The sequence below is a fragment of the Salvelinus alpinus genome, chromosome 10 (assembly GCF_045679555.1).
Source record: "Salvelinus alpinus chromosome 10, SLU_Salpinus.1, whole genome shotgun sequence".
NCBI lineage: Eukaryota > Metazoa > Chordata > Actinopteri > Salmoniformes > Salmonidae > Salvelinus > Salvelinus alpinus.
In genome coordinates, this window is record NC_092095.1 from 40,810,552 (window position 1) to 40,838,230 (window position 27,679).

The 27,679-nt window shown below is 41.5% G+C and overlaps 1 protein-coding gene across 3 annotated transcripts in view; it reads left to right on the top strand.

Annotated features, from left to right (window-relative positions):
• Window positions 1-27,679, top strand: part of LOC139532053 (cadherin-18-like) — a 382,969-nt gene that overhangs the window by 268,489 nt on the left and 86,801 nt on the right. For all 3 annotated transcript variants that reach the window (XM_071329163.1, XM_071329165.1, XM_071329164.1), the window contains 2 exons: window positions 5,117-5,411; window positions 27,310-27,429. In XM_071329163.1, coding sequence (XP_071185264.1) covers window positions 5,117-5,411; window positions 27,310-27,429 — 415 coding nt within the window. The remainder of the gene's footprint in view (window positions 1-5,116; window positions 5,412-27,309; window positions 27,430-27,679) is intronic.

Sequence of the window (27,679 nt, forward strand, 5' to 3'; positions counted from 1 at the left end):
CTATGCCCTCAGACGAGCCATCAAACAGGCAAAGCATCAATACAGCACTAAGATTGAATCGTACAACACCGCCTCTGACGTTCGTAGGATGTGGCAGGGCTTGCAAACTATTGGTCTATAAAGGAAAACCCAGCCGTGAGCTACCTAGTGACGCAAGCCTACCAGATGAGCTAAGTGCCTTTTATGCTTACTTAGAGGCAAGCGACACTGAAGCATGCATGAGAGCCCCATCAGTTCCGGATGACTGTGTGATTACGCTCTCCATAGCCGATGTGATCAAGACCTTTAATAACAAGGCCGCATAGCCAGATGGATTACCAGGGCGTGTACTCAGGCATGTGTCTTCACTGACATTTTCAACCTGTCCCTGACCATGTCTGTAATACCCACGTTTCAAGCAGACCACCATAGTCCCTGTGCCCAAGAATGTGAAGGTAACCTGCTAAATGACCTAAATGACTTAATGTAACCATGAAGTTCTTTGAAAGGCTGGTCATGGCTCACATTAACACCATCATCCAGGAAACCATAGACCAATTCTAATTCGCATACCACCCCAACAGATCCACAGATGACGCAATTTCATTCACACTCTTTACCGCCCTTTCTCACCTGGACAAACACCTTTGTGAGAATGCTGTTCATTGACTACAGCTCAGCGTTCAACACCATAGTGCCCAAAAAGATAATCACTAAGCTAAGAACCCTGTGACTAAACACTTCCCTCTGCAACTGGATCCTGGACATCCTGACGGGCCGCCCCCAGGTGGTAAGGGTAGGCATCGACACATCTGCCAGGCTGTTCCTCAACACTGATTCCCCTCAGGGGTGCTTGCTTACTCCCCTCCTGTACTCCCTGTTCACCCATGACTGTGTGGCCAGGCATGACTCATTATCATTAAAATTGATGATGACACAACAGTGTTAGCCCTGATCAACCGACAACGATGAGGCAGCCTATAGGGAGGAGGTCAGAGACCTGTCCGTGTTGTATCAGGCCAACAACCTCTCTCTCGATGTGAGCAAGTCAAAGGAGATGATCGTGGAATAAAGGAAAAGGAGGGCCGAACATGCCCCCGTTTACATCAACAGGGTTGAAGTGGAGTCGGTTGATAGTTTCAAGTTTCTTGGTGTCCACATCAGCAACAAACTATTATGGTCCAAACACACCAAGACAGTTGTGAAGAGGGCACGACAACACCTTTTCCCCTTCAGGAGACTGAAGAGATTTGGCATCGGTACCCAGATCCTCAAAAAGTTCTGCAGCTGCACCATCAAGAGCATCCTGGTTGCATCACCGCCTGGTATGGAAACTGCTCGGTATCTTAACGTAAAGGCGCTACAGAGGGTAGTGCGTACGGCCCAATACATCACTGGGGTCAAGCTTCCTGCCATCTAGGACATACATACCAGGCGTTTTCAGGGAAGGCCCTTTAAATGGTCAAAGACCCAAGTCATAGACTTTTCACTCTGCTACCGCACGGCAAGTGGTACTGGAGCACCAAGCCTAGGTCCAAAAGGCTCCTCAACAGCTTCTAGACCCAAGCTATAAGACTGCTGAACAATTAATCAAATGGACACCCCGACTATTTTTAGCTCTTGCCAAAGAAGTCAATGGTTAAATTAGCACTCTGAATGATTGTGTTGTGGAGGGCCTGCTTTGGAAATGTAAGGGGTTCAATCTCCTGTAGTGAGGAGTTATTTACTTCCTCCACACCTCCTGACATAGGTACATTACACATCCTGATGCTGATCATAACACTGACACGTATAATACAAATTTAAATCCTATAATACTAGTCTATCTCAATATTGATTGAGACAGGTTATTTCCTGCAGTCTCCAACACCCATGGGATTTGTAAACAGCACATTTTATTGTGTGCTTTGTATGGTTGGTGGGTTGTCATTACCTTAATCCTGATTCCTGATTAGGAGAGTAGAAACTCAATGGGAATTGGGAACTTTGACTCCCTACCTAATTACAGGCTTTTTATGGTTTACCAGAGAAAAGGACCGTTTGCTCTCATCAAGAAGTAAGTTTTGCAATCAGCCAGCACCTTTTTAAGTTGGGATTCTTTTGCAAGGCACAGTTTTGATTAGATTTGGCCCTGGCACCTTTTCACAGTTCAGTTTAATGTTGTCTAATACAGCAGGGAACAGGGACGAGGGAAGTCCATTTTCAGTAATGTCCCCTGCTGTTTTGTATTTGTTTTATTGAGATGATAATTTTGATTGAAATTCAGTAGCCTGTTATTGCCAGTGCAAATCGGCTGACATCTGGACCGTGACTCAGAAACACCCCTGAGGTGCTGTTCTGTATTCTGGATACCAATCTTTTTAGCTAACATTGACAAGGAGAGGAATGTAATAGCTGAATAGAGATGGCAACCAGGCTAGCTGTCCTGCAGGACTACTGAAGTTCTTTGTCAGTACATTATATCACAGTCACAGTCAACCAGGCTTGCTGCCTGACTGCAGAGCTGCCTGTCAGTCACTCTCTGGGAGTCTACCTCATCAATAATGTCTTCCTCATACTGTATGTTCAATAATATGTACCTCATGCTTCAACATAGCTACCGTATATAGTGGAGGGTAAATGTAAATAAATGAAGTTTACCTGCATTGACCTATTTTCTTTTGCACGAGTATTTACCCACCTTGGGAAAATGCATTGAAAATGTAGGGAGCGTTACTTTATTTTCAGGGAACAGCGATCAGCGTTTACCCAATTTTTTACCACTACATCACTGGCTACCTATGCTCAGTGATGGTTGGGTATATACATCTGCGAAGCAATATGAAAATGGTGCTGCTAGGCTAGCATGAAGCATTATTTCTGTGAAGTCAAAATAACCTGTTAATGTGGCTAGCCCTTTGAGGTTTGACACGTTAATTCATGTAGAAGATGAGAATGTAAATGGATGATTGAACTCTTCTGGCTTTGTTTGATCGCTGTATGAATTCCACTGTGTTACCTTTCACTTTTTACCGTATATGCTCTGTAAATTCAAAGTTCTTTACCATGTGTTTGATGTACAGTTATAGTGTCCTGATTTGTTAAAGCACACTCTTAGAAAAAAAGGTTCCCTATAGACCATAAATCACTTGCTTCATATATGGAACCTCTTAAAAGTTCTGTATAGAACCATTTTATGGGTTATTTTTCAGAACCCTAACGGTTCTACTTCACTGAACCAAAATGGTTCCATATAGAACCCTGCATGGTGCAATATATGAGTCATGGCTACTACTAATATTTTTGCACATTTGTGGCCTGCTGGAGGTCATTTTGGTGACCTCCACAAAAGTGACCAAAACATCAGCCAGGAAGCATAGGAACTGAGAAGTGGTCTGTGGTCACCACCTGCAGAATCACTCCTTTATTGGGGGTGTCTTGCTAATTGCCTATAATTTCCACCTTTTGTCTATTCCATTTGCACAACAGCATGTGAAATATATTGTCAATCAGTGTTGCTTCCTAAGTGAACAGTTTGATTTCACAGAAGTGTGATTGACTTGGAGTTACATTGTGTTGTTTAAGTGTTCCCTTTATTTTTTTGAGCAGTGTATATATGAATTAAATAATCAACTTTACTTACATTGAAAAATAACATGCTTATTGGTAGGCTACTTGCAAGTTGGTTCAACCACCTTCCTCTTGCATCATCATATTTGAATGGCAGTTGGTTTTTTGAATAGGAATGGCAGTTACATTTAGAATTTTCTAAAAGGTTTATCTAAGAGTGTATGCTTTTATTAAACACATTATTTTCTCTTGCTTTCTAGCTAGCATTTAGTTTACAACAGCACAGGTTTGAATGAACCTTGATGTTTGCCACTCAGACCTCTGCAACAATGTTGCAAAAAATGAATTTGATCTCCCCCTTGCCAAAGAGCGCTAACTGTGTCAGACGTCAGCTAGCCATTTTTCTAACCAGGCGAAATCATGCAGCAGCATCATTAATATGGCTATAAATGTCCATGGAAAACAGCTGAAACAAAGTAAAAGGGAACGTTGGCTGTCATTTCAGTGTTTGATGTGACTGGTTATTTTGTGTTGGCTGTTGTTTTTTAAAATCCCCATTACATCCTGGGGTATAGGGATAGAACCCTCAATGTTCTTTGCCTTCACTGGGTAAATACCATGAGCTCCAAAAGTATTGGGGCAGTGACTATTTTTTTTTGTGGTTTTGGCTCTGTACTCCAGCACTCTGGATTTGAAATTATACAATAATTATAAGGTTAAATTGTAGAATGTCCACTTTAATTTGAGTGTATTTTCATCCATTTTAACCATTTACAAATTACTTTTTGTACATAGTCCCCCCGTTTTAGGGGACCAAACATATCGGGTATTTGGTCCCAATTAAATGACTATATCAAGCTTGTGACTCTACTGTACACATTTTTGGGATGCATTTGCTGTTTTTTTTTTTGGTTTTGTTTCAGATTCTTTTCTGCCGAATAGAAAAGAATGGTAAATAATATATTGTGTCATTTTGGAGTCACTTTTATTGTAAAGAAGAATAGAATATGTTCCTAAACACTTATACATTAATGTGGATGCTACCGGGATTACGGATACTCTTGAATAAAAATTTTATAATTATGAGTGAGAAAGTTACACAAATATCATGCCCCCCCCCTCCCCTGTTATTGCAATGGTGAGAGGTCTTTGGGGTATGATATTTGTGCATCTGTAACTTTCTCACTCATCATTATTAAAGATTTATTCAAGTGATTTCATCTTTAAAGAGTTTATAAGGATTTCACTAACCCCGGAAACTTGAATCTCAAAAAAGGCTGCCGATTTAGATGGTTCACATTTCTAAATCCCAGACTAAAGCTTTGAATATGACATTTGGAATATGTTACATTGAAGACTCACAGGTTTGTCTATGTGTTCGCATACCAGCAGCCTACTTACAACGAATAGACTACGCTTCCTTTGCTTTTCTACAGAAGATCTCCACATTTTCTAATATTTTGGACTGAGATTTAGCACTTATTAAATATTTAAGTTTTAAACTTGCTATAACTTTAGGGGGTAACTTATTCAATAATGCCTGTTATGCAATAACCATCTGATATTCTGTCTCGGGTTTCTCTTACAGCTTCATTCCAACTCTGACAAAGGGGATGGCTCCGTAAGGTACATTCTGAGTGGGGAAGGCGCTGGGAGTATATTCATCATCAACGAGGTGACAGGAGATATTCATGCAACAGAAAGCCTGGACCGGGAGAGGAAAGATCACTATGTCCTCCACGCACAAGCCTTCGACCGCAACACTGAAAAGCCCCTGGAACCAAAGTCAGAATTCATCATCAAAGTCCAGGACATCAATGATAACGCCCCAACATTTCCAGATGGTCCTTTTGTAGCTGCTGTGCCTGAGATGTCTGGAGTGGGTAAGGACAGCCCAGTATTTTGTTACCTGCTAACAATAAGTGTACTTGTATTTGTAGTCTTCTTTACTAGATGAGAATTTGTGGCCATTTTGGATTTAAAGGTATGTATCCTTTATCTAGGAATGCATTTTTACCCATAACATATCTAAGATTGAAATAAAAATTCACAACTTGTTATTATTTAAAGTATTTATGTTTTATTCAGAAATCAACGGAATCTTAAGAAAGAGATTGTGATTCCAAAACGTCTGGCACAAGACCTCACACAGTGTTTAACACACTGTAAAGTATTTTACCCGACTCAGTATATTAAAACCACTTCTACACAAAATCCATTCTTAAAAGCCCATACATAGTCATGTATTCATGTACAACAGAACACAGAATGCTCTGTGTTATACCTTCCCGTTCCTCTCAGTTGGTTCCTCTTGTTTCATTTCCATTTTTATATTTTCACATGCCAGTGGAGTCTTCCCTCTTTCCTATTTCGTTTTTGTTTATATTTTATTCATCTCTCTCTCTCTGATGATTCACCTGGGTGGCTAAGGGAAGGTCTTTATTAAGCACTCACTAGTGCTCCACGTCATCTCTCCCTCCATCTCTTTCTCTGACCGCTGAGACTGCAAGCCTCTGGAAGCCTCCACATCAAGGAGAGAAAGCCTACACTCGCCTCCTCTGAGGAGTTGCTCCTGATATGCCCAGCATCTTGTGGTAGCATCTATGTTTGTCGCTTTTATTCTACCATTCCGTTTTTAGCTTGTGACGAACAAAAGCGGTGCTTTTCTCAGTCCAATGAATTTCTCCCTGACTGAACACCAAATGGCTCTAAAGAAATGTTGTGCTGAAACATGTCAGACTTGGGCCCAAAAATTGGTGTGTTTTGCCCAGAATGGTTGCAAGCTTCTATCATCGTGTTTTTGGACTCCTGAATAGATTTGTGAAAGTTGGTATCATTTTCAATGATTGATCTATCAATGCAATTTTTTTGTGTTCTTTGACCCACTATCCTCCTCTCTGCCCATATGTCCAAATTCCCCCATTGGTGGTTATCTTTTTTCTTCTTAGGTGGTTTTAAAAAATTACAAAGTGGTGGTCTGGGGTGGTGTAGCGAATAGGGCCGCTGTCTTCGGTGCGCACATATAACGGACTTGAACAGTCCCTTAAACAGGGACTGTCCAAAATATATTAACCTCAGTAAACGTTAGGAGACTTGTAAGGGCCTTTTCTATAAACAGTCAATACGCCCCTTGATGCCTTCTTGCAAATTAGCATAATAAAAACATCTCCATAAAATTCTGCCAGTTTAAGCTAAAGATACCAGCATCCACCTATGTCGCATTTCTCCATCTGCGGTGAAAGGTGACAAAGGTATAATTTGTCTGTAGCGTCCGAATGGTTTGGCCTAAAGTCTCATCTATGGAAAGATGAGACTCTCATGAACACGATGTAGACTCGTCTGAAGTCGGTACGGCCGATCTGCCAAACCATTTGGGCTACACGCTAACCCCTCTGTGCAAAGGCGAGACTCTCACCAACATGTACATGTCCATTGTTTTCCTCTAGTCGCCCACAGACTTCACAAGACTCATCTGAAGGTCCCCCGGTACCAGTTGAACAAATAAATGGAAGTTATATGGACATAAAAATGGGGTTAAATACATGTCAAAAAAATATATATATATGTTTCCTGATCTTTCTTAAATCTCTCAGATATCGGAGAGACAATTCCCGAATAAACTTCCTTTTGATATTTTGGGGGACTATCTTTTGTTCAATGTAGTGAATCTGTTATCCAATATGCTTGTATGAGCTAATAGCAGTAAGGCCCCCCAAAAATATCATCCAAATCAATTTTTTATTTTTTGATACTTCAAGGGGTCTTAAAATTCCAAATCGAATAGCTAAATGATCCTTGTTGTGATTTTCATAAAACAATTCCATATAGCGTAGTAGAACCCTCCCTACTGGATACTTGTATGAGAGCTTCTGTATTGCATGTACAGTTGAAGTCGGAAGTTTACATATACCTATACCGTTTACATATACCACATACATTTAATTCTGACATTTAATCCTCGTAAAAATTCCCTGTCTTAGGTCAGTTAGGATCACCAATTTATTTTAAGAATGTGAAATGTCAGAATTGTAGTAGAGAGAATTATTTATTTCAGCTTTTATTTCTTTCATCACATTTCCTGTAGGTCAGAAGTTTACATACACTCAATTAGTATTTGGTAGCATTGCATTTAAATTGTTTAACTTGGGTTAAATGTTTTGGGTAGCCTTCCACAAGCTTCCCAGAATAAGTTGGGTGAATTTTGGCCCATTCCTCCCGACGGTGCTGGTGTAACTGAATCAGGTTTGTAGGCCTCCTTGCTCGCACACGCTTTTTCAGTTCTGCCCTCAAATTTTCTATGGGATTGAGGTCAGGGCCTTGTCAATACCTTGACTTTGTTGTCCTTAAGCCATTTTGCCACAACTTTGGAAGTATGCTTGGGGTCATTGTCCATTTGGAAGACCCATTTGCGACCAAGCTTTAACTTCCTGACTGATGTCTTGAGATGTTGCTTCAATATATCCACATCATTTTCTTTCCACATGATGCCATCTATTTTGTGAAGTGCACCAGTCCATCCTGCAGCAAAGCACCCCTACAACATGATGCTGCCACCCCTGTGCTTCACGGTTGGGATGGTGTTCTTAGGCTTACAATCCTCCCCTTTTTCCTCCAAACATAACGATGGTCATTATGGCCAAACAGTTCTATTTTTGTTTCATCAGACGAGAGGACATTTCTCCAAAAAGTACAATCTTTGTCCCCATGTGCAGTAGCAAACCGTAGTCTGGCTTTTTGTATGGCGGTTTTGGAGCAGTGGCTTCTTCCTTGCTGAGCGGCCTTTCAGGTTACGTCAATATAGGATGCATTTTACTGTGGATATATATACTTTTCTACCTGTTTCCTCCAGCATCTTCACAAGGTCCTTTGCTGTTGTTCTGGGATTGATTTGCACTTTTCGCACAAAAGTACGTTCATTTCTAGGAGGCAGAATGCGTCTCCTTCCTGAGCGGTATGATGGCTGCGTGGTTCCATGTTGTTTATACATGTTTACTATTGTTTGTACAGATGAACATGGTACCTTCAGGCATTTGGAAATTGCTCTTGTGGAGGTCTACAATTTTTTTCTGAGGTCTTGCCTTATTTCTTTTGATTTTCCCATGATGTCAATACAAAGAGGCACTGAGTTTGAAGGTAGGTCTTGAAATACATCCTCAGGTACACCTCCAATTGACTCAAATGATGTCAATTAGCCTATCAGAAGCTTCTATAGCCATGACATACTTTTCTGGAATTTTCCAAGCTGTTTAAAGGCACAGTCAACCCATTGTATATAAACTTCTGACCCACTGGAATTGTGAAAAGGTGAATTATAATTGAAATAATCTCTGTAAACAATTGTTGGAAAAATTACTTGTGTCATGCACAAAGTAGATGTCCTATCCAACTTGCCAAAACTATAGTTTGTAAGCAAGAAACTTGTGGAGTTGTTGAAAAACGAGTTTTAATGACTCCAACCTAAGTACGTGTAAACTTCCGTCTTCAACTGTATTGAGTTGCTTAGATATTTTATTATTTGACTCTGTTGAGAAAAATCCACTGGTCTCAAAAGTTTGTTGTTTCCTGGAAAAACTTCAACAATGCCAGCCAGACAGATAGCAAGACCCTACAACATGTAGATTCAATCAACATTGATAGCCTGAGGGGAAGAATCATGGATCGAAAAAGGGAAAATAATAACCCTTTTTCTCGCCCTTCTGCCCCCTCCTTTTGCTTGTATCCATTAAAGCCATTCGTCTTTGGCCTGCTGGTGTCAAATCGGCTGTAACAATCAACAGTCCTCACACTCCACAGCACTAATCCTCCTGCGTTTGTCAATACCAATGCTCTCCAGCCCAGGATGGGTCTTGGTGTATGGCGGCTAATTGCCCGTGATGTTCCTTTTTCCTAAATTGATTAGCTGGGCACATGCCAGGGTTTTCTAATGTTACCATTTCACTTCTCAGAATTCAACTGCAGAAATCACATTTTTGAGAGTCACATGAAAGGGGAATACATTTTCTACTTGACTACTCGACAATGGTCTCTGACATACACTCCTGCTTGAACATTTTTAAACATTAGGAGGTGTGCATTTCTCTCATTTTTGCTCACTCTCTCTTGCTGTGTTTCTCTCTCTCTCTGTTTCTCTCTCGCTGTGTTTCTCTCCCTCTCTCTCGCTATCTCTCTCTCTCTCTCTTGCTGTGTTTCTTAAATTTTCTCTCTCGCTGTGTTTCTCTCTCTCTCACTGTGTTACTCTCTCTCTCTCTCTCTCTCTCTCTCTCTCTCTGTTTCTCTCTCTCGCTGTGTTTCTCTCCCTCTCTTACTGTGTTTCTCTCTCTCTCTCTCTCTCACTGAGTTTCTCTATCTCTCTCTTGCTGTTACTCTCTGTCTCTCTCTCTCACTGTGTTTCTCTCTCTCTCTCGCTGGTTTTCTTTGTCTCTCGCATGTTTCTTTCTCTCTCTCTCTCTCTGTGTTTCTCTCTCTCACTGTGTTTCTCTCCCTCTCTCTTGCTGTGTTTCTCTCTCTCTCTCTCTCACTGAGTTTCTCTATCTCTCGCTGTTTTTCTCTGTCTCTCGCATGTTTCTTTCTCTCGCTGTGTTACTCTCTCTCTATCTCTCTCTATCTCTCCAGCTTTGTTTCTCTCTCTCTTGCTGTGTTTCTCTCTCTCTCTTGCTGTGTTTCTCTTGCTCTCTATCTCGCTGTGTTTCTCTCTCTCACTGTGTTTCTCTCTCTCTCTCATTGTGTTTCTCTCTCTGTCTCTCTCATTGTGTTTCTCTCTCTGTCTCTCTCTGTGTTTCTCTCTCTCTCGCTATGTTTCTCTCTCTCTTTATCTTTTTGTCTCTCTCTATCGCTGTGTTTCTCTCTCTATCACCGTGTTTCTCTCTCTCACTGTTTCTCGCTCTCGCTGTCTTTCTGTCTCATTCTCTATTTGTTTCTCTCTCTCACTGTGTTTCTCTCATTCTCTCTCTCTCTGTGTTTCTTTCGCTCTCTCGCTGTGTTTCACTCTCTCTCTCTCTCGCTGTGTTTCTCTCTCTCTCGCTGTGTTTATCTCTCTCATTGTGTTTCTCTCTCTTTCTTGCTGTCTGTCTCTCTCTCTAACTGTATTTTCTCTGTCTCGCTGTCTCGCTGTGTTTCTCTTGCTCTCTCTTTCGCTGTGTTTCTCTCTCATTCTCTCTCTTGTTGTGTTTCTCTCTCTCTCTCACTGTGCTTCCCTCTCTCTCTCTGTGTTTCTGTCTCTCTCGCTGTGTTTCTCTCTCTCGCATGTTTCTCTCTCTCGCTGTGTTACTCTCTGTCTCTCTCTCTCGCTGTTTTTCTCTCTCTCTCGCTCTGTTTTTCTCTCTCGCTGTGATTCTCTATATTTTGCTGTGTTTCTCCCTCTCTCTCGCTGTGTTTCTCTCTCTTGCTGTGTTTTTCGCTCTCTCTCTCTCTGAGTTTCTCTCTCTCTCTCTCTCGCTGTGTTACTCTCTGTCTCTCTCTCTCTCAGTGTGTCTCTCTCTCGCTGTCTTTCTGTCTCTTTCTCTATTTGTTTCTCTCTTTCTCTCTCGCTCTATTTCTCTCTCTCGCTGTGTTTCTCTCTCTATCGCTGTGTTTCTCTCTCTTTAACTGTGTTTTTCTCTGTCTCGCTGTGTTTCTCTCTCATTCTGTCTCTCACTATGTTTCCCTCTCTCTCTCTCAATTTTCAATTCAATTCAATTTGCTTTATTGGCATGACGTAACGGTGTACATATTGCCAAAGCTTATTTACAATATAAAAATGAGAATCAAAATTGTCAACGGGACAACAATAACAACAATAACCAAGTGTCAAAATAACCATACATTCAACAATAACAATAAACATACAGTAGAAGACATGTGCAGGTTGATTGGTCTGTCAGACACTGTCCTTCAACTTATGGCAGGCGGCAATGTAGTGCGCTGCCAACCCACAGCTCTCTGAGTCCTCCCCCAACAGGACGGGTAGCCTATTCTCATCAGAGAGGTCTTTGAAACCTTGAATAAGAGTTTCAAATTTGGGGAAATGACACTCTCTAATTGTTGAAATGCAGCTCCGTCTCAGGTTCTGCTGTTGTGCAGTGGTTGCACAGTCTTTCCTCTACAGGGAGCCAGGTTTTCCTGTGTCTACCCTTCTAAATGTGTGTTTCTCTCCCTCTCTTGCTTGTTTCTCTCGTTCTTTCTCACTCTCTCTCTCTCTCTCTCTCTCTCTCGCTGAGTTTTTTTTCTCTCCCTGGGTTTCTCTCTCCCGTTGTGTTTCTCTCTCTCATTGTTTTTCTCTCTCTCTCTATGTGTTTCTCTCTCTGTCTCTCTCTGCGTTTCTCTCTCTCTCGCTATGTTCCTCTCTCTTTCTCTCGCTGTGTTTCCCTCTCTCTCACTGTGTTTCCCTCTCTCTCTCGCTGTGTTTCCCTCTCTCTCACTGTGTTTCCCTCTCTCTCTCTCAAATTCAAATTCAAATTCAAGCTGCTTTATTGGCATGAAAAACATTGTGTCAATATTGCCATAGCAACAATGTATACAATATACATAGTCATAAAATTATAAACGATAACAAATAATAATATAAAATGGTAGTAAATATTAACACAGAATTTAATACAATATAATAACAATAAAATGGTAACAGTCAATAGTAGAAATGTAAAAAATATAAAAATATAAATATGGAAAATGAAAAAAGAACTAACTTATAACTAAATAACGGTCATCTTCACCATTACATCAGTACTACAACTACCATCATCATTACTACTACTACTACCACCACCATCATTAAACTGCTATCATTACCATTACCACCCATACCACTATTTTTTGGAATGATAAACAACAATAATAATAGTAATAACAATAATAGTAATAACAATAATAGTAATAATAAGTAAGTTACTGCTTACTATGCAGATGTTATTATTCAGTGTCCCTAAGGCTATGGCAAGCAAATACATATTTGGCTGCAAGAGGAGCCATTGCTCCTTCGCCCATGAGTATTTTTAGTTTTTCCTCTGGGTTTAATAAATTAAAATTAGGAATAAATGTAGTCATTTCTGTGAATAATTAATCTCTTTGTGCAAAATATTTCTCACAGTAAAGGAGAAAGTGCATCTCTGTCTCGACCTCCCCTGTCAGGCAGTGACCACATACACGCTCCTCTTTGGGTAGCCATGTCTTTTTATGTCTGCCGGTTTCTATTGCCAATTGGTGGTCACTCAGCCTGTACTTGGTAAGGATCTGTCTCTGCTTCGTATCTCTGACAGGGTAGAGATAATCAGCCAATTCATATTCTCTGATTAGGGTCAGATAGCAATTTAGTCGGCTTTGGGATTTTGTTTCGTTTTTCCAATGTTGTAAATATGAGTCCTTTGATTGGTTCATGATTTAGTTAATTGAAATTCTTTCTTTTGAAGCAGTGCTGGTGTCAGCTTGGTTGGTTAGGTCCAACACCAGCTGACTGAGAGGGTTCGTTTCTTTAGATTTAGATGTAGCCAGAATTTTTATGATCTTGTCTGTATTTTCATTACTCCTGGAAAGCGGCCCTATTCTGCCCTACATGCATTAGTTGGTGTATGTCGCTGGACTTTCCGACAGAATTCTGCATGTAGGGCTTCAATTGGATGTTTGTCCCACATTTTAAAGTCCAGTTTATTGAGAGGGCCCCAAACCTCACTTCCGTAAAGAGCTATTGGTAGGATTACACTGTCAAATATTTTGGTCCAAATTCTAATTGGGATGTTGATTTTCAATAATTTCATTATAATTGCATACAATGCTCTATAGGCTTTTTCTTTGAGTGCATTCACTGCCATATTAAAGTTCTCTCTCTCTCTCTCTCTCTCTCTCTCTCTCTCTCTCTCTCAATTCAATTTCAATTTTCAATTCAATTGACTTTATTGACATGGCAAGTTCATTATTACTTACATTGTCAAAGTATACATATCGAAAAATAAAAATCTAATATATATATGTATATATATACAAAATATATATATATTTATATATAAATAAATGGTGGAACCAACAGCAATAATAATAGTAGTAGTGGACATGGGATTACCATTAACAGCAACTACAACAACAATATTAATCAGAACAACAATACATTAAAGCAACAGTAGTAGACCAGTGTCAACATGACTTGAGAAGACATATGACCTGGTATGAAAGACAAAACAAAACTAAGCTAAATGGGAAATATTATCAACATTACTTTGCATTTTTCACTGGCTGTCCCTCAGGTTGTGGCAGGAGGACACATATTTGGCTGCCAAAACTGCACATTTTGGCTTTTCACCCAATAAATATTTGATTTTTTCTTCATCTTTTATAGTTTCAAATTCTTTGTATTGAGTTATAATTTTGGGAAAGAAATATGCTCTTAGGTCTGAGTATTTGTCACAGTGTAGTAGGAAATGCACCTCTGTCTCTACCTCTCCCCTGGAGCAGAGTGAGCACAGCCTGTCCTCTCTGGGCAGCCAGGTTTGTCTGTGACGACCGGTCTCTATAGCCAGACTGTGCTCACTGAGTCTGTACCTAGTCAATGTTTTCCTCAGTTTTCTATCAGTCACAGTGGTCAGATAGTCTGCCACCATGTACTGTCTGTTTAGAGCCAAATAGCATTGAAGTTTACTTTGATTTTTTGTGGTGTCTTTCCAATAGGTGATATATTTTTCTTTTTGTTTTGTGATGATTTGGTTGGGCCAGATTTTCTGAGGGCTGTCCCGAGGCTCTATGGGGTTGGTTTGGGTTGGTGAACTGAGCCTCAGAACTAGCTGGCTGAGGGGACTCTTCTCTGGTTTCATCTCTTGACATTGTAGAGCTGTGTGATGGAATGTTTTGGGGTCACTTGTTTTTAGATGGTTGTAAAATTTCTCTCTCTCTCTCTCTCTCTCTCTCTCTCTCTCTCGCTTTCACTGTGTTTCTCTCTCTCTCGCTATGTTTCTCTCTCTCTGACTGTGTTTCTCTCTCTCTTGCTCTATCGCTGGGTTAACCTCTCTCTCTCTTTGTTTCTCTCCCTCTCCAGCTGTGTTTCTCTCTCTCTCATTATGTTTCTCTCTCTCTCTTTCTCTCTCTCTCACTGTCTTTTTCTCTCTCTCGCTGTGTTTCTCTATCTCTGTCTCGCTGTGCTTCTCCCTCTCTCGCTGTGTTTCTCTATCTCTGGCTGTGTTTCTTTATCTCTGGCTGTGTTTCTCTCTCTCGCTGTGGTTCTCTCTCTCTCGTTGTGTTTCTCACTCTCTCGTGCTCTCTCGCTCTGTTTCTCTCTTTCGCTGTGTTTCTCTTGCTGTGTTTCTCTCTCTCTCTCTCGCTGGTTTCTCTCTCCTGCTGTGTTTCTCTCTCTCGCTATGTTTCTCTCTCCCGCTGTGTTTCTCTCTCTCGCTGTGTTTCTCTTGCTGCGTTTCTCTCTCTCTCGCTGGGTTTCTCTCTCCCGCTGTGTTTCTCTCTCTCGTTATGTTTCACTCTTACTCTCTCATTGTGTTTTCTTTCTCTTTCTCTGGGTTTCTCTCTCCCGCTGTGTTTTTCTCTCTCTCTGTGTTACTCTCTCTCGCTATGTTTCTCTCTCTCTTTCTCTCACAATGTTTCTCTCTCCTTCTCTGTGTTTCTCTCTCGCTGTATTTCTCTCTCATTATGTTTCTCTCTCGCTGTATTTCTCTCTCGTTTTGTTTCTCTCATTCTCTCTCTCACTGTGTTTCTCTTTCTCGCTATGTTTTTCTCTCTCTCTTTCTCTCACTTTGTTTCTCTCTATGTGTTTCTCTCTCTCACTGTTTCCCTCTTTCTCTCTCTCACTGTGTTTCTCTCTCTCTCTCGCTTTACTTCTCTATCTCTGGTTTTGTTTCACTCTCTCGCTGTGTTTCTCTTTCTCTCGCTGTGTTTCTTTATCTCTCTCGCTGTGTTTCTCTTTATCACTGTGTTTCTCTCTCTCTCTCACTCAGTTTTTCTCTCTCGCTGTGTTTCTCTTGCTGTGTTCCTCTATCTCTCTCTCTCTTTGTTTCTCTCTCTCTCTCTTTGTTTCTCTCCCTCTCTCTTTGTTTCTCTCTCCCGCTGTGTTTCTCTCCCTCTCTGTGTTTCTCTCTCTCTCATTGTTTCTCTCTCTCTTTCTCTTGCTTTGTTTCTCTCTCTCTCGCTGTGTTTCTCTCACTCACTATGTTTCACTCTCTCTCTCTCGCTGTCTTTTTCTCTCTCTCGCTGTGTTTTTCTCTCTCTCGCTGTGTTTTTCTCTCTCTCGCTGTGTTTTTCTCTCTCACTGTGTTTCTCTCTCTCTTGCTGTGTTTCTCTATCTCTGGTTGTGTTTCTCTATCTCTGGTTGTGTTTCTCTATCTCTGGCTGTGTTTCTCTCTCTCGCTGTGTTTCTCACTCTCTCGTGCTCTCTCGTTCAGTTTGTCTCTCTCGCTGTGTTTCTCTTGCTGTGTTTCTCTCTCTTTCTCTCGCTGGGTTTCTCTCCGGCTGTGTTTCTCTCTCTCTCTGTGTTTCTCTCTCTCGCTATGTTTCTCTCTCTCACTTTGTTTCTCTCTCTTTCTCTGTGTTTCTCTCTCTCGCTTTGTTTCTCTCGCTGTATTTCTCTCTCTATCGCTGTGTTTCTCTCTTATGTTTCTCTCTCGCTGTATTTCTCTCTCGCTGTGTTTCTCTATCATGCTCTCTCGTTTTGTTTCTCTCATTCTCTCTCTCACTGTTTCTCTTTTCACTATGTCTCTCTCTCACTTTGTTTCCCTCTCTCTGTGTTTCTCTCTCACTATGTTTCTCTCTCTCTATCGCTGTGTTTCTCTCTCCTGCTGTGTTTCTCTCGCTGTGTTTCTCTCTCTGTCTCACTCTGGTTTCTCTCTCTCTCACTGTGTTTCTCTCTCTCGCTGTGTTTCTCTCTCTATATCGCTGTGTTTCTCTCTCACACTGTTTCTCTCTCTCTCTCGCTATCTTTCAATTCAATTCAATTTGCTTTATTGGCATGACGTAACAATGTACATATTGCCAAAGCTTATTTACAATATAAAAATGAGAATCAAAATTGTCAACGGGACAACAGTAACAACAATAACCAAGGGTCAAAATAACCATACATTGAACAATAACAATAACCATTCAGTATAGTACATGTGCAGATTGATTGGTCTGTCAGACACTGTCCCTCAACTTACGGCTGGCAGCAATGTAGTGCGCTGCCAACCCACAGCTCTCTGAGTCCTCCCCCAACAGGACGGGTAGCCTACTCTCATCAGAGAGGTCTTTGAAACCTTTAATAAGTGTTTCAAATTTGGGGAAATTACACTCTCTAATTGTTATATATTTTTCACATTTTGTCAGGAAATGCAGCTCTGTCTCAGGTTCTGCTGTTGTGCAGTGGTTGCACAGCCTTTTCTCTACAGGGAGCCAGGTTTTCCTGTGTCTACCCTTTTCAATGGCAAGGCTGTGCTCGCTGAGCCTGTACTTTGTCAAGGTTTTTCTAAGGTTTTGATTAGTAACCATGGTCAAATAGTTAGCCACGATGTACTGTCGATTTAGGGCCAGATAGCACTGCATTTTGCTTTGTGTTTGTGCTTGTGTTTCCCAATAAGCAATGTAGTTTTGTTTTGAATGTGTAGTAATTTGGTTTATTCAGATTTATTGGATGTTCTGGTCCTGAGGCTTACGTGTGTTAGTAGAACTGTTTTTGAACTCAGCCCCAGGACCAGCTGGATGAGGGGACTCTTTTCTTTGCTATGCTCTTGGCATTGCAGGGCTTGGTAATGATATGAGAGGGGGTCACTGTATTTTAAATGTTTCCAAAACTTAATTGCTCTTTTTTTAGTTGTTATTATTAGTGGATATTGGCCTAATTCTGCCCTGCATGCATTGTTTGTAGTTTTCCTCTGGACATATAGGAGAATCTTACAGAACTCTGCATGTACGCTTTCAATTGGGTGTTTGTCCCATTTGATGAAATCTTGTTTTGCAAGTGGGCCCCACACCTCGCTGCCATAAAGTCCAATTTGTTCAATGACATATTCAATTAGTTTTAGCCAAATTTTAATGGGTATTTCAATTTGAATTAGCTTTTTAATGGCGTAGAATGCCCTGCGTGATTTCTCTCTCAATGCATTAACTGCCTCATTAAGGTGTCCAGTTGAGCTTATTTTTAAACCTAAGTAATTGTAGTGTGTGCAGTACTCTATATATGTTGTACCAATTGAGAACTTTGGTCTAATTCCCTGAGATCTGGATCTTCTCTGGAAAATCATTATTTTAGTATTTTTGGGGTTTACTGCCAGGTCCCAGGCCATGTGCTGTGGGTGACAGCAGGCATAGGTCATCTGCGAAGAGTAAGCATTTAACTTCTGAATTGTGGAGACTAACACCAGGGGCTGAGGATTTTTCTAGAATAGTGGCCTGTTCGTTGATGTAAATTTTGAAGAGTGCAGGGCTCAGATTGCAACCCTGACTAAGGCCCCGCCCCTGGTTAAAGAATTATGTTATTTTCTTGCCAATTTTAATGCTGCACGTATTGCCAGTATACATTGATTTAATTAAGTCATGTGTTTTACCACCTACACCACTTTCAATAACTTTGTAGGACAGTCCTGTATGCCAAATAGAATCAAATTATTTTTGGAAGTCGATAAATCAAGCGTATATTTTGGTATCATTTTGGTGGACATGTTTATCTATCAGGGTGTGTAGGGTATAAATATGATCAGTTGTGCTTTGTGTTTTGGTATAAATCCAAAGTTTAGAACTCTTACATTTATGATACTACAGAAAACCTTCCTCAGGTTACTGTTCACACAAATGCCTCTGTAATTGTTAGGGTCAAATTTGTCTCCGTTCTTAAAGATTGGGGTTATGAGTCCTTGATTCCAGATGTCAGGGAAATAACCTACAGTCAGGATCAAATTAAACAGTTTTAATATAGCCAATTGAAATGTTGCACTAGTGAGTTTGAGCATCTCATTTAGGATGCCATCAGTTCCGCATGCTTTTTTAAATTTGAGAGCCTGAAGTTTCTTATAGAGCTCCTGGTCAGTAATTGGGGAGTCCAGTGGATTTTGATCCATTCAACTTCTCATGAATTTGGCGTTGTTCTGCGTTTGTGTCAATTTGAACGGCGTTGTAGAGTGTTTTAAAATGGGTTGTCCATATGTCACCATTTTGTATCGCTAATTCCTCTTGTTTAGATTTTTTTAGTTTTTTCCAATTTTGCCAGAAGTTGTTTGCTGTTGTACTGTGATTTTTTGGTTCTGAGTGTACGTTTATAGAGTTTTAAAGTCTCACAGTAATGAAGGCGTAATTCACCATTATTTGGGTCTCTATGGTTTTGGTTGGATAGTGTTCTAAGTTTTTTCCTTATAATTTTACAATCTGCATCAAACCAGTTGTCATCTGTGATATTTTTTGTTTTGTTTTTTATCAATTTCAATTGTGCTTCTTTTGCCGTTTGCCTGAATATATAGTTGATGTTTTGTACTGCTAGATTGATGCCTTCTTTAATGTGAGTGAATGTGGTATCCAGAAAGTTATCTAAGAGTGTTTGGATATTTTGGTTCCAGGTTGCTTTCTGGTATTCTTCTGTGCTGTTTTGGGCCCATCTGTATGAATTTCTGATGTTGTACAGCTTACTGGGCTGTGAATGTGTGGTTGTTTCCATGTCTGTTCTTTTGAGGAACATCGTAATTTGGCTGTGATCAGACAGAGGTGTTAGTGGCTTGACAGTGAATGAGCTGAGAGAGAAAGGGTCAATGTCTGTGATCATATAGTCTACTGTACTGTGGCCAAGAGGTGAGCAGTAGGTGAATCTCCCCAAAGAGTTCCCCCGTAACCTACTATTGACAAAGTACAGACCCAGGCTTCTACAGAGCTGCAAAAGACCCCTTCCGTTTTTGTTGACGGTGCTGTCACTGTTGTTTCTATGGGGGAGATTAAGACAGTTAGAAACAGTATGGCCTGTAATAAAGCTGTCCCCTCGTGTGCTCGTTAGATCAGGTAGTGTTCCTGTGCGCGCATTTTTGTCCCCACAGATGAGCACATTTCCCTGGGCCTGGTAATGGCACGTCTCTTCCTCAAGGGTGGGGAAGATCTCCTCTGAGTAATATGGGGATTCTGAGGGGGGATATATATTGCGCAAAGGAACACATCTTTTTCTGTCAGTACAGGTTCTTTTTTCAGTTTTAACCAAATGTGATATTTGCCAATTCGATTTTGTAGTTCGGATTTGGACCAAATGATCAGTCCTCCAGAGTCTCTGCCTCTATTCACAGAGCTGTGTTTCTGTGATGGCACAATTACCTCTCTGTAGCCTGTGGGACAGTGAGTGACAATCTCAGCCTTACACCATGTCTCCTGTAGAATGATGACGTCAACATCTTTAAGATTTTTGTTGAACTCCAGTGCTAAACTCTTCAGTCCAAAGGTTGATGAGTTTAGGGCCTGAATGTTCCACATGCTAACTGATAGTGATTTCATGTTGCGAAAAGATAGAATAGCAGTCAGAAATACAGTAACTACTAACTAATAAGTTGTTAAGAGTGAGATAAACAGGATAACAGCGAACATTTTTTCTGTTATATACATTTTCCTATATGTTGAACAAGTTAATTCTAGTACAATAGGTGTGTGTGTGTGTGTGTGTGTGTGTGTGTGTGTGTGTGTGTGTGTGTGTGTGTGTGTGTGTGTGTGTGTGTGTGTGTGTGTGTGTGTGTGTGTGTGTGTGTGTGTGTGTGTGTGTGTGTGTGTGTGTGTGTGTGTGTGTGTGTGTGTGTGTGTGTGTGTGTGTGTGTGTGTGTGTGTGTGTGTGTGTGTGCGCGTGCGTGCGCGTGCATGCATGCGTCCGTGTGTGTTTAGTGCAGATGTATTGGAGGAGCTGTTAAATCTCACTCAATCCTACAGGGCTCTCCTGTCCTCTGACGAGCTGCCCTGGTCCTGCTGTTGGGCCCTGTGGAGTGGAGGAGGGCCAGATCTGGGCCGTGGGGCTTCCTCTCTGGTCTGGTAGTGGTGGTGGTCTGGTGCGGAGTAGTAGGCTGGGCCCGGTCCGGTCTGGCTAAGCCGGTGGAAGTGGTGATGCTCTTGTGGTGGGTGTGGCCTGTGGGGTGCGCTGGGTCTGGTGTGACGTTGAAGAGGCCTGGGGCCCCTTGGTGGTGCAGTGGTCTGGTAGGGGTCTCTGGGTGGTCCTCTGTCCAGTGTGGCATGGGGTGTTTGTCTACCAAGTGCCACGTCCTTTAGAGACTTGGCAAACATCCCTACTGTCTGCTTCCTCAGGTGGGAGTGGTTGTGCAGATGCTCTGGGGTGATTGTTGGGTGGTGAGCAACGTATACGTTCGGGAGTAGGCCACACCCTCTGGTGATTTCAGCGTTGACTTTCTGAGTGGTACGGAACTCTTTGCGGGGCAGCAGAGTGGAGATGGTGATGTGGGAGGCCCTCTCTGCTACTCTGTTGACCAGGCTGCCTAATCTCTCCTGTTCCTCTCGCAGGTTGTTGGTGTCGGTGTGAATAATAATGTGGCCTGGTGTGCCAAAGTTAGGCTGGGACAGGATGTGGAGTGCATCCTGTGTTTTTGGGCACCATATTTTGCGCACCTTGTGTTGGGGGAAGAGTTTATCTTCTTGGATGAATTTCCCATTTGAGTCAATGAGGATTGCCACCTCAGTGGGTTTTACCAGATTAGTGCGTTTACATCGGGGGCTGGAGTACACAGGGCCTGTGTACATGGAGGGGTGTGTGGGGGTGTGTCAGGGGGGGGCAGAGAGCTTCTCTCTGTAGTAGGTGTCCCCATGTGAGCCTCCTTGTTGACTGGGGGTGTGGGTAAAGTGTTGTCGATATGGGGGGGATTGTGGGTAAAGGTGGGTCAGTGGGGTTGTTAGGGGTGGTGAGGGGCTGCAGCTTCTCTCTAGGAGTCTCTACAGTCTGTTCTCTGTGCTGTAGCACCCTCTTGATGACAGACAACTCCTTTGCCATCTCCTCCTTTACCTGCACCAGCTCTCTCCTCATGGTGGCCTTTACCTCCTCAAGCACTGTGGTAAGGCTCTCTCTCAGCTCCTGGACAGAGTTCCTCAGCTGGGTCCTGCACTGGTTGATCTGGTCCTGTAGAAGCTCTGTGTCTGGGCTCGAGGTGGTGTAGCTGAGGGGCTGCTCATTCAGCTCAGTAACCCATACTTCTAACTGAGCCAGCCTGTCTCTCAGCAGGCTGATGGTAGCGTGGTCTTGGCTCTGGTGGTTGTAGGCAGGCAGGGGGGAGGATAGTCCTGCTGTTGGGGTGCCTGAGGTGAGGGGAGAGGTCGGGGTGCTGTCCTTGTCTTTTTTGCTTTCCGCTATCTTCCTTAGGGTGGGGAAGTCCTGCACAAAAGAGCTGTGTGCAGCCTCACTGCCCTGGACCATGACAGTGCCGTTCTGATACATGTTTACCATCAGAAACCTGTTTTCCTGGTCCTTATTGCTGTCCTCAAAAATGTAGATTTGCCTTCCCTTGCAGATGCCTTTCTTTTGTGGTATAGCTGAAATGCCTGGTTACAGCTGGATGCCACGCAGTAGTGTGGTCTGTGTAAAATAACAGGTTTGTAACAGTCCTGTTTTGTGAGCAGTCGGAATTGTGTTTTTAAATTGATTCTTCCGTTCTCTGATTTGATTTTTGCTGGGTATTCAAAAAAAAGGGGGGAAAGTCTCTCAGTCTCTGCTGCTGCTGGTGCTGCTAGCGCTGCCTCAGTGGCCATGTTGCTATGGTTACCACCAGTAAACAGTTGGAGCTAGATGGTAGGCTAGCTGACAGATTTGAATTACCACGATGAAGATTGGTCTTTTTACTCACTCTCTGTCAATCTTTTCCTCCTGTGTTGGTCTTCAGTTGTACAATTTGATTACCTATAATTTTTTTGCTAATTTCATCGTGTCAATCTCGCTCCTAACAACCAAAAAGTTATAACAAGTCAGGATCCGTTCTTCTGCATGACTTCTCTCAGAATTATTAAAAAATAAATGTTCCCTCTCTCTTTCACAGTGTTTCTGTCTCTCTCGCTGTGTTGCTCTTTCTCTCTCTCGCTGGGTTTCTCTCTCTCGTGCTTTGTTTCACTCTCACTCTCTCTTTCTCTCTCTTGTTGTGTTTCTCTCTCTGTCTTTCTCTGTGTTTAACTCTCCCGCTGTGTTTCTCTCTCTCTCTGTGTTTCTCTCTCACGCTATGTTTCTCTCTCTCTCGCGCAGCGTTTCTCTCGCTCTCTATCACTGTGTTTCTCTCTCTCTCTGTGTTTCTCTCTCACGCTATGTTTCTCTCTCTCTCTCGCAGCGTTTCTCTCGCTCTCTATCACTGTGTTTCTCTCTCTCTTGCATGTTTCTCTCTCTTTCTCTGTGTTTCTCTCTCTCTCTCGCTATGTTTCTCTCCCTCTCTCACGTTTTTTTTCTCTCTCTCGCTGTGTTTCTGTCTCTCTCTCTCTCTTGCTGTGTTTCTCTCTCTCTCGCTGTGTTTCTCTCTCTCTCACTGTGTTTCTCTCTCTATCGCTTTGTTTCTTTCTCTTTCTTGCTGTGTTTCTATCTCTCTTGGTGTGTTTCTTTCTCTCTCGCTGGGTTTCTCTCTCCTGCTGTGTTTCTCTCTCCTGCTATGTTTCTCTCTCTCTCTGTGGTTCTCTCTCAAATAAATTCGATTCAATTTGCTTTTTTGGCATGACGTAACAATGTACATATTGCCAAAGCTTATATTGGATATTTACAATATAAAATGAGAATCAAAATTGTCAACGGGACAACAGTAACAACAATAACCAAGTGTCAAAATAACCATACATTCAACAATAACAATAAGCATACAGTAGAGTACATGTGCAGGTTGATTGGTCTGTCAGACACTGTCCCTCAACTTATGGCAGGCAGCAATGTAGTGCGCTGCCAACCCACAGCTCTCTGCGTCCTACCCCACCAGGACGGGTAGCCTACTCTCATCAGAGAGGTCTTTGAAACCTTTAATAAGTGTTTTTTACATTTTGTCTGGAAATGCAGCTCCGTCTCAGGTGCTGCTGTTGTGCAGTGGTCTCTCAGCAGTCTCTCTCTCTCACTATACTTTTCTCTCTCTCTTACTCTCGCAGAGTTTCTCTCTCTTTCTCTATGTGGTTCTCTCTCTCTCTCTCACTATACTTTTCTCTCTGGGTTTCTCTCTCTCTCTCGCTGTGTTTCTCTCTCTCGTGCTCTCTCACTGGGTTTCTCTCTCTCGCTGTGTTTCTCTCCTTCTCTTAATTGTTTCTCTCTCTCTCTCGCTGTGTTCTTCTCTCTCTATCTCTCTCTCTCTCTGTGTGTGTTTCTCTCTCACTGTGTTTATGTCTACTCGCTGTTTCTCTTTCTCTCGCTGTGTTTCTCTCTCTCTCGCATGTTTCTCTCTCTCGCCGTGTTTCTCTCTTTCTCGCTGGGTTTCTCTCTCTCTCTCGCCGTGTTTCTCTCTTTCTCTCTCTTTCTTGCTGTGTTTCTCTCTCTCTCCCTGGGTTTCTCTCTCTCTCTCGCCGTGTTTCTCTCTTTCTCTCTCTCGCTGTGTTTCTCTCTCTCTCCCTGGGTTTCTCTCTCTCTCTCTGGGTTTCTCTCTCTCTCGCTGGGTTTCTATTCCTCTCTTGCTGTGTTTCTCTCTCACTCTCTCGTTGTGTTTGTCTCTCTCACTGTGTTTCTCTCTCACTCTCTCGTTGTGTTTGTCTCTCTCACTGTGTTTCTCTCTCTCTCTCCACAGCTGGCTGGAATCTTGTTGTTAAATAGGTGTAAAATCTGAGGGTGTTTTTATCCAATAATTATGGAACTCTGACATTCATTGGTTGTATTGTTCAATTCTATTTGTTCTGTTCTAGAACGTTTAGAATTCAATAGAATTCAAGTCCTCGGTATGAAAGATGGAACACACATTTCAATCCTCTACCGATTCCTTAATCTAAACCCTTACCAAATGAGAAATGGGGATTCCTACATTTGCTGTCACCCAACATAAAATACAGATCAATGCTACTAAACAGGACCTGGCAAGGAGAAAGTAATTTTGTAAACGATGCATTTTTTTTTCATGAGCATGGCCTTATTTCTATTACAACATATTGGATGACTGTCATTTATATTCCATTCAACCACTTTTATATCAGCCAATATGTATTCCTTCGCGTATCTATGTGTTATTTTCCTCTCACCTTTTCCCATCGCTTGTAGACTTCAATGCACAACACATCAGCGGCATGTGACCAGGCGAAAAAACCTTTCCATGCCAAACCATATCATAACCGCTACACACAGCCGACACCATTGTTACCATATTAGCTAAAGTAACGTCATAGGGAACATAGCTAATAGAACTAACGAGTAGGTAAACCCACTACATTCATTCAGTAACATTACAGTGGACAGTCAGGAAGCAGTTTAGCACTTACACCGGTAATACATTTATAAAACCAAAAGCTTACCTTGACTTGGAAGAGTTCCAGTGTTGCGTTAGATAGCCAGCTAGCTAACATAGCATCCCTCTGTTTGAGCAGGGTGTTTGAATAGTTAAACTAGTAAGCTGCATTTGCTAGCTAAGTAAGTAAAACTGAAAAAAATACAATCTTTCTCTTGCTTCTCATTCATTTGAAAGACATGTATTTTGTTATGCTGAAGAAGGCAAAAACACGATAGGGCGGAACAAGGAAACAGATCAACAGATTTTGTTATGCTGAAGAAGGCAAAAACACGACAGGGCGGAACAAGGACACAGAACAGCAAACATCAAACAAGAATCCGACAAGGACAGAAGCGGAAAACAGAGGGAGAAATAGGGGCTCTAATCAGAGGGCAAAATAGGGGACAGGTGTGAAAGAGTAAATGAGGTCGTTAGGAGAATGAGAAACAGCTGGGAGCAGGAACGGAACGATAGAGAGAGAGAGCGGGAGAGGGAGAGAGGGAGGAGGAGAGAGAGGGATAGAAAGAGGGAAAGAACCTAATAAGACCAGCAGAGGGAAGCACAGGGACAAGACATGATGATCAAAGACAAAACATGACATATTTGTTCAAACTGTTCAACTATTGTCTTTCTCTCTCTTTGAGTCAACTACTCACCACATTTTATGCACTGCAGTGCTAGCTAGCTGTAGCTTGTGCTTTCTGTACAAGATTTGTTCTCTGATCCTTTGATTGGGTGGACAACATGTCAATTCATGCTGCAAGAGCTCTGATAGGTTGGAGGACGTACTCCGGAAGTTGTCATAATTACTGTGTAAGACTATGGAAGGGGGTGAGAACCATGAGCCTCCCAGGTTTTGTATTAAATTCAATGTACACAGAGGACGGAAACTAGCTGTCCTCCGGCTACACCATGGTGCTATGACAGTGCTGTTGAGGGTACTGTAGACCTTCATTGCAAAACAGTGTGTTTTAAAAAATGTTTGGTGACGTGAATATATTTAGTCTAGTTTTATCTAAAAATCATCACTTTTTAAATGTTTTACCATTTGTATTTTTATGAAGTTCACTTCCTCCTCTGAGGAACCTCCACTAATGAAAACGAGATGTCGTTTTACAAGGGTATTAAAATGTACATTTCTACCTGTCGGTTGCACTAGGATTACCCCTTCTGTCTTCTAAGACAATCATCCGTCTGAAATCTTCAGGAAACATCGCCTCAGCACTTACTGCTCTCACAAAACTTTGATAATACGCTTGTTCCAGGTTTGGACAACAAAGGGCTATAGAATAGTTTTAAGGTGAGGCAAATATAGATCCCGTTGCTGCACCACATTTGATATTATGTCGTAATCTACAAAAAAAAACTGGTGGTAATCTGAAACATCATTCAATTTGTAGCCATGCAATTGTTTAATGCCTGATTCCAAATACAATGTGCTCAGTTGATAAACTACCCCATGAATCAGAATTGTTTCCCAAACAAACATTGCCATCCATTAAAGAAGAGTTTGGGGAAACTTTGGGAAACAAAATATGTGGTAGTAATGATTAATTGACAGAGGGAGGACGGTTCTCTTTTTGCTGTGTGGGGTTGATTTTCCGATTTTCACTTAAAATGAATAGAACAGACCCCTGGTCTGTTGTAATCCCATTTCAGACGGCCAACTTGAGCTCTCAAAACTGCATTAAATGTATTGTGGTCCCTGCAATAAGTCAACAGCAGATAGTATCGATGGATTGAAACCAATGCTAGGTAATACAAGTAAGCAGGGACAAGCTAGGGGTAACAATAATATGAGATATGTGACCAGGGTTGTAAGAGGAGAAAACCATTCACCATCTGGGCTGAACTATTAGAGAAAAAACATAGATCACAAAAGCAATTATAGTCCTTCTGTTGAGCAAGTTACTGTACTGTGGTAGGCTATCATTAATGGAAACATATTTTATTTAACAACTTGGAACTTCTGAATGCAAATACCCATTTGATTTAATCATAATTAGTTCGTTTTGGAACTAAATACCTCACACTTCCTGTGAGTCTATATGTTGATAAGCTCTACATTTTGTTGAAATGTTATTCCTTAAAAGGGAAGATGTTTTGTCTTAGATTTGCATTAAAATACAAATGATTTGTAATGTTTACTACGCAGTACTATGTACTACTAGGAAATGAGAAAAAAGATTGCATTTGACTCAATTGATTATAAAAATGACTTCGTGCTTAGATTACATTGCACAAAAAGCAACATTTCTCTGAGGTTTTGGTCAATAAACAAATCCCAAAGGTAACCATTCTCTGTGTTTAGAAATAATGCTACATAATGAGTTTCAAATATATAACATTTCTTATTACCATCGATAAAAAAAAAGGCACACGATGAGGGTACACATATACATTCATGAAAACAAAAGTATCCAAAACAATGTTTAAGCCTAATTTTGATTATTTTTCTTCTTTCCAGGTACTTCGGTATATCAAGTTACTGCAACGGACGCTGATGACCCCACATATGGAAATAGTGCCCGAGTTGTCTACAGTATTCTCCAAGGACAACCATATTTCTCTGTTGATCCCAAAACTGGTAGGATACATAACTGTACACATCGCTTTACTGATGGGACAATGTGTCCTTGCAGTACTGTTGTCAAAGGAGCCATTTGTATTGTTGCCTTCTGTTCTCAGCCTTGAATAGAGAAAAAATTGTCATAAAGTGGTTTAAAACTGTTTCACTAATTTCAAAAATGCATATTTTGTTTTAGCGGTCCTTACATGTTTCTATAAAATATTTCATGGGGTTGGCAAAGTGCAAGTGCACACAATGAAAAACTGAA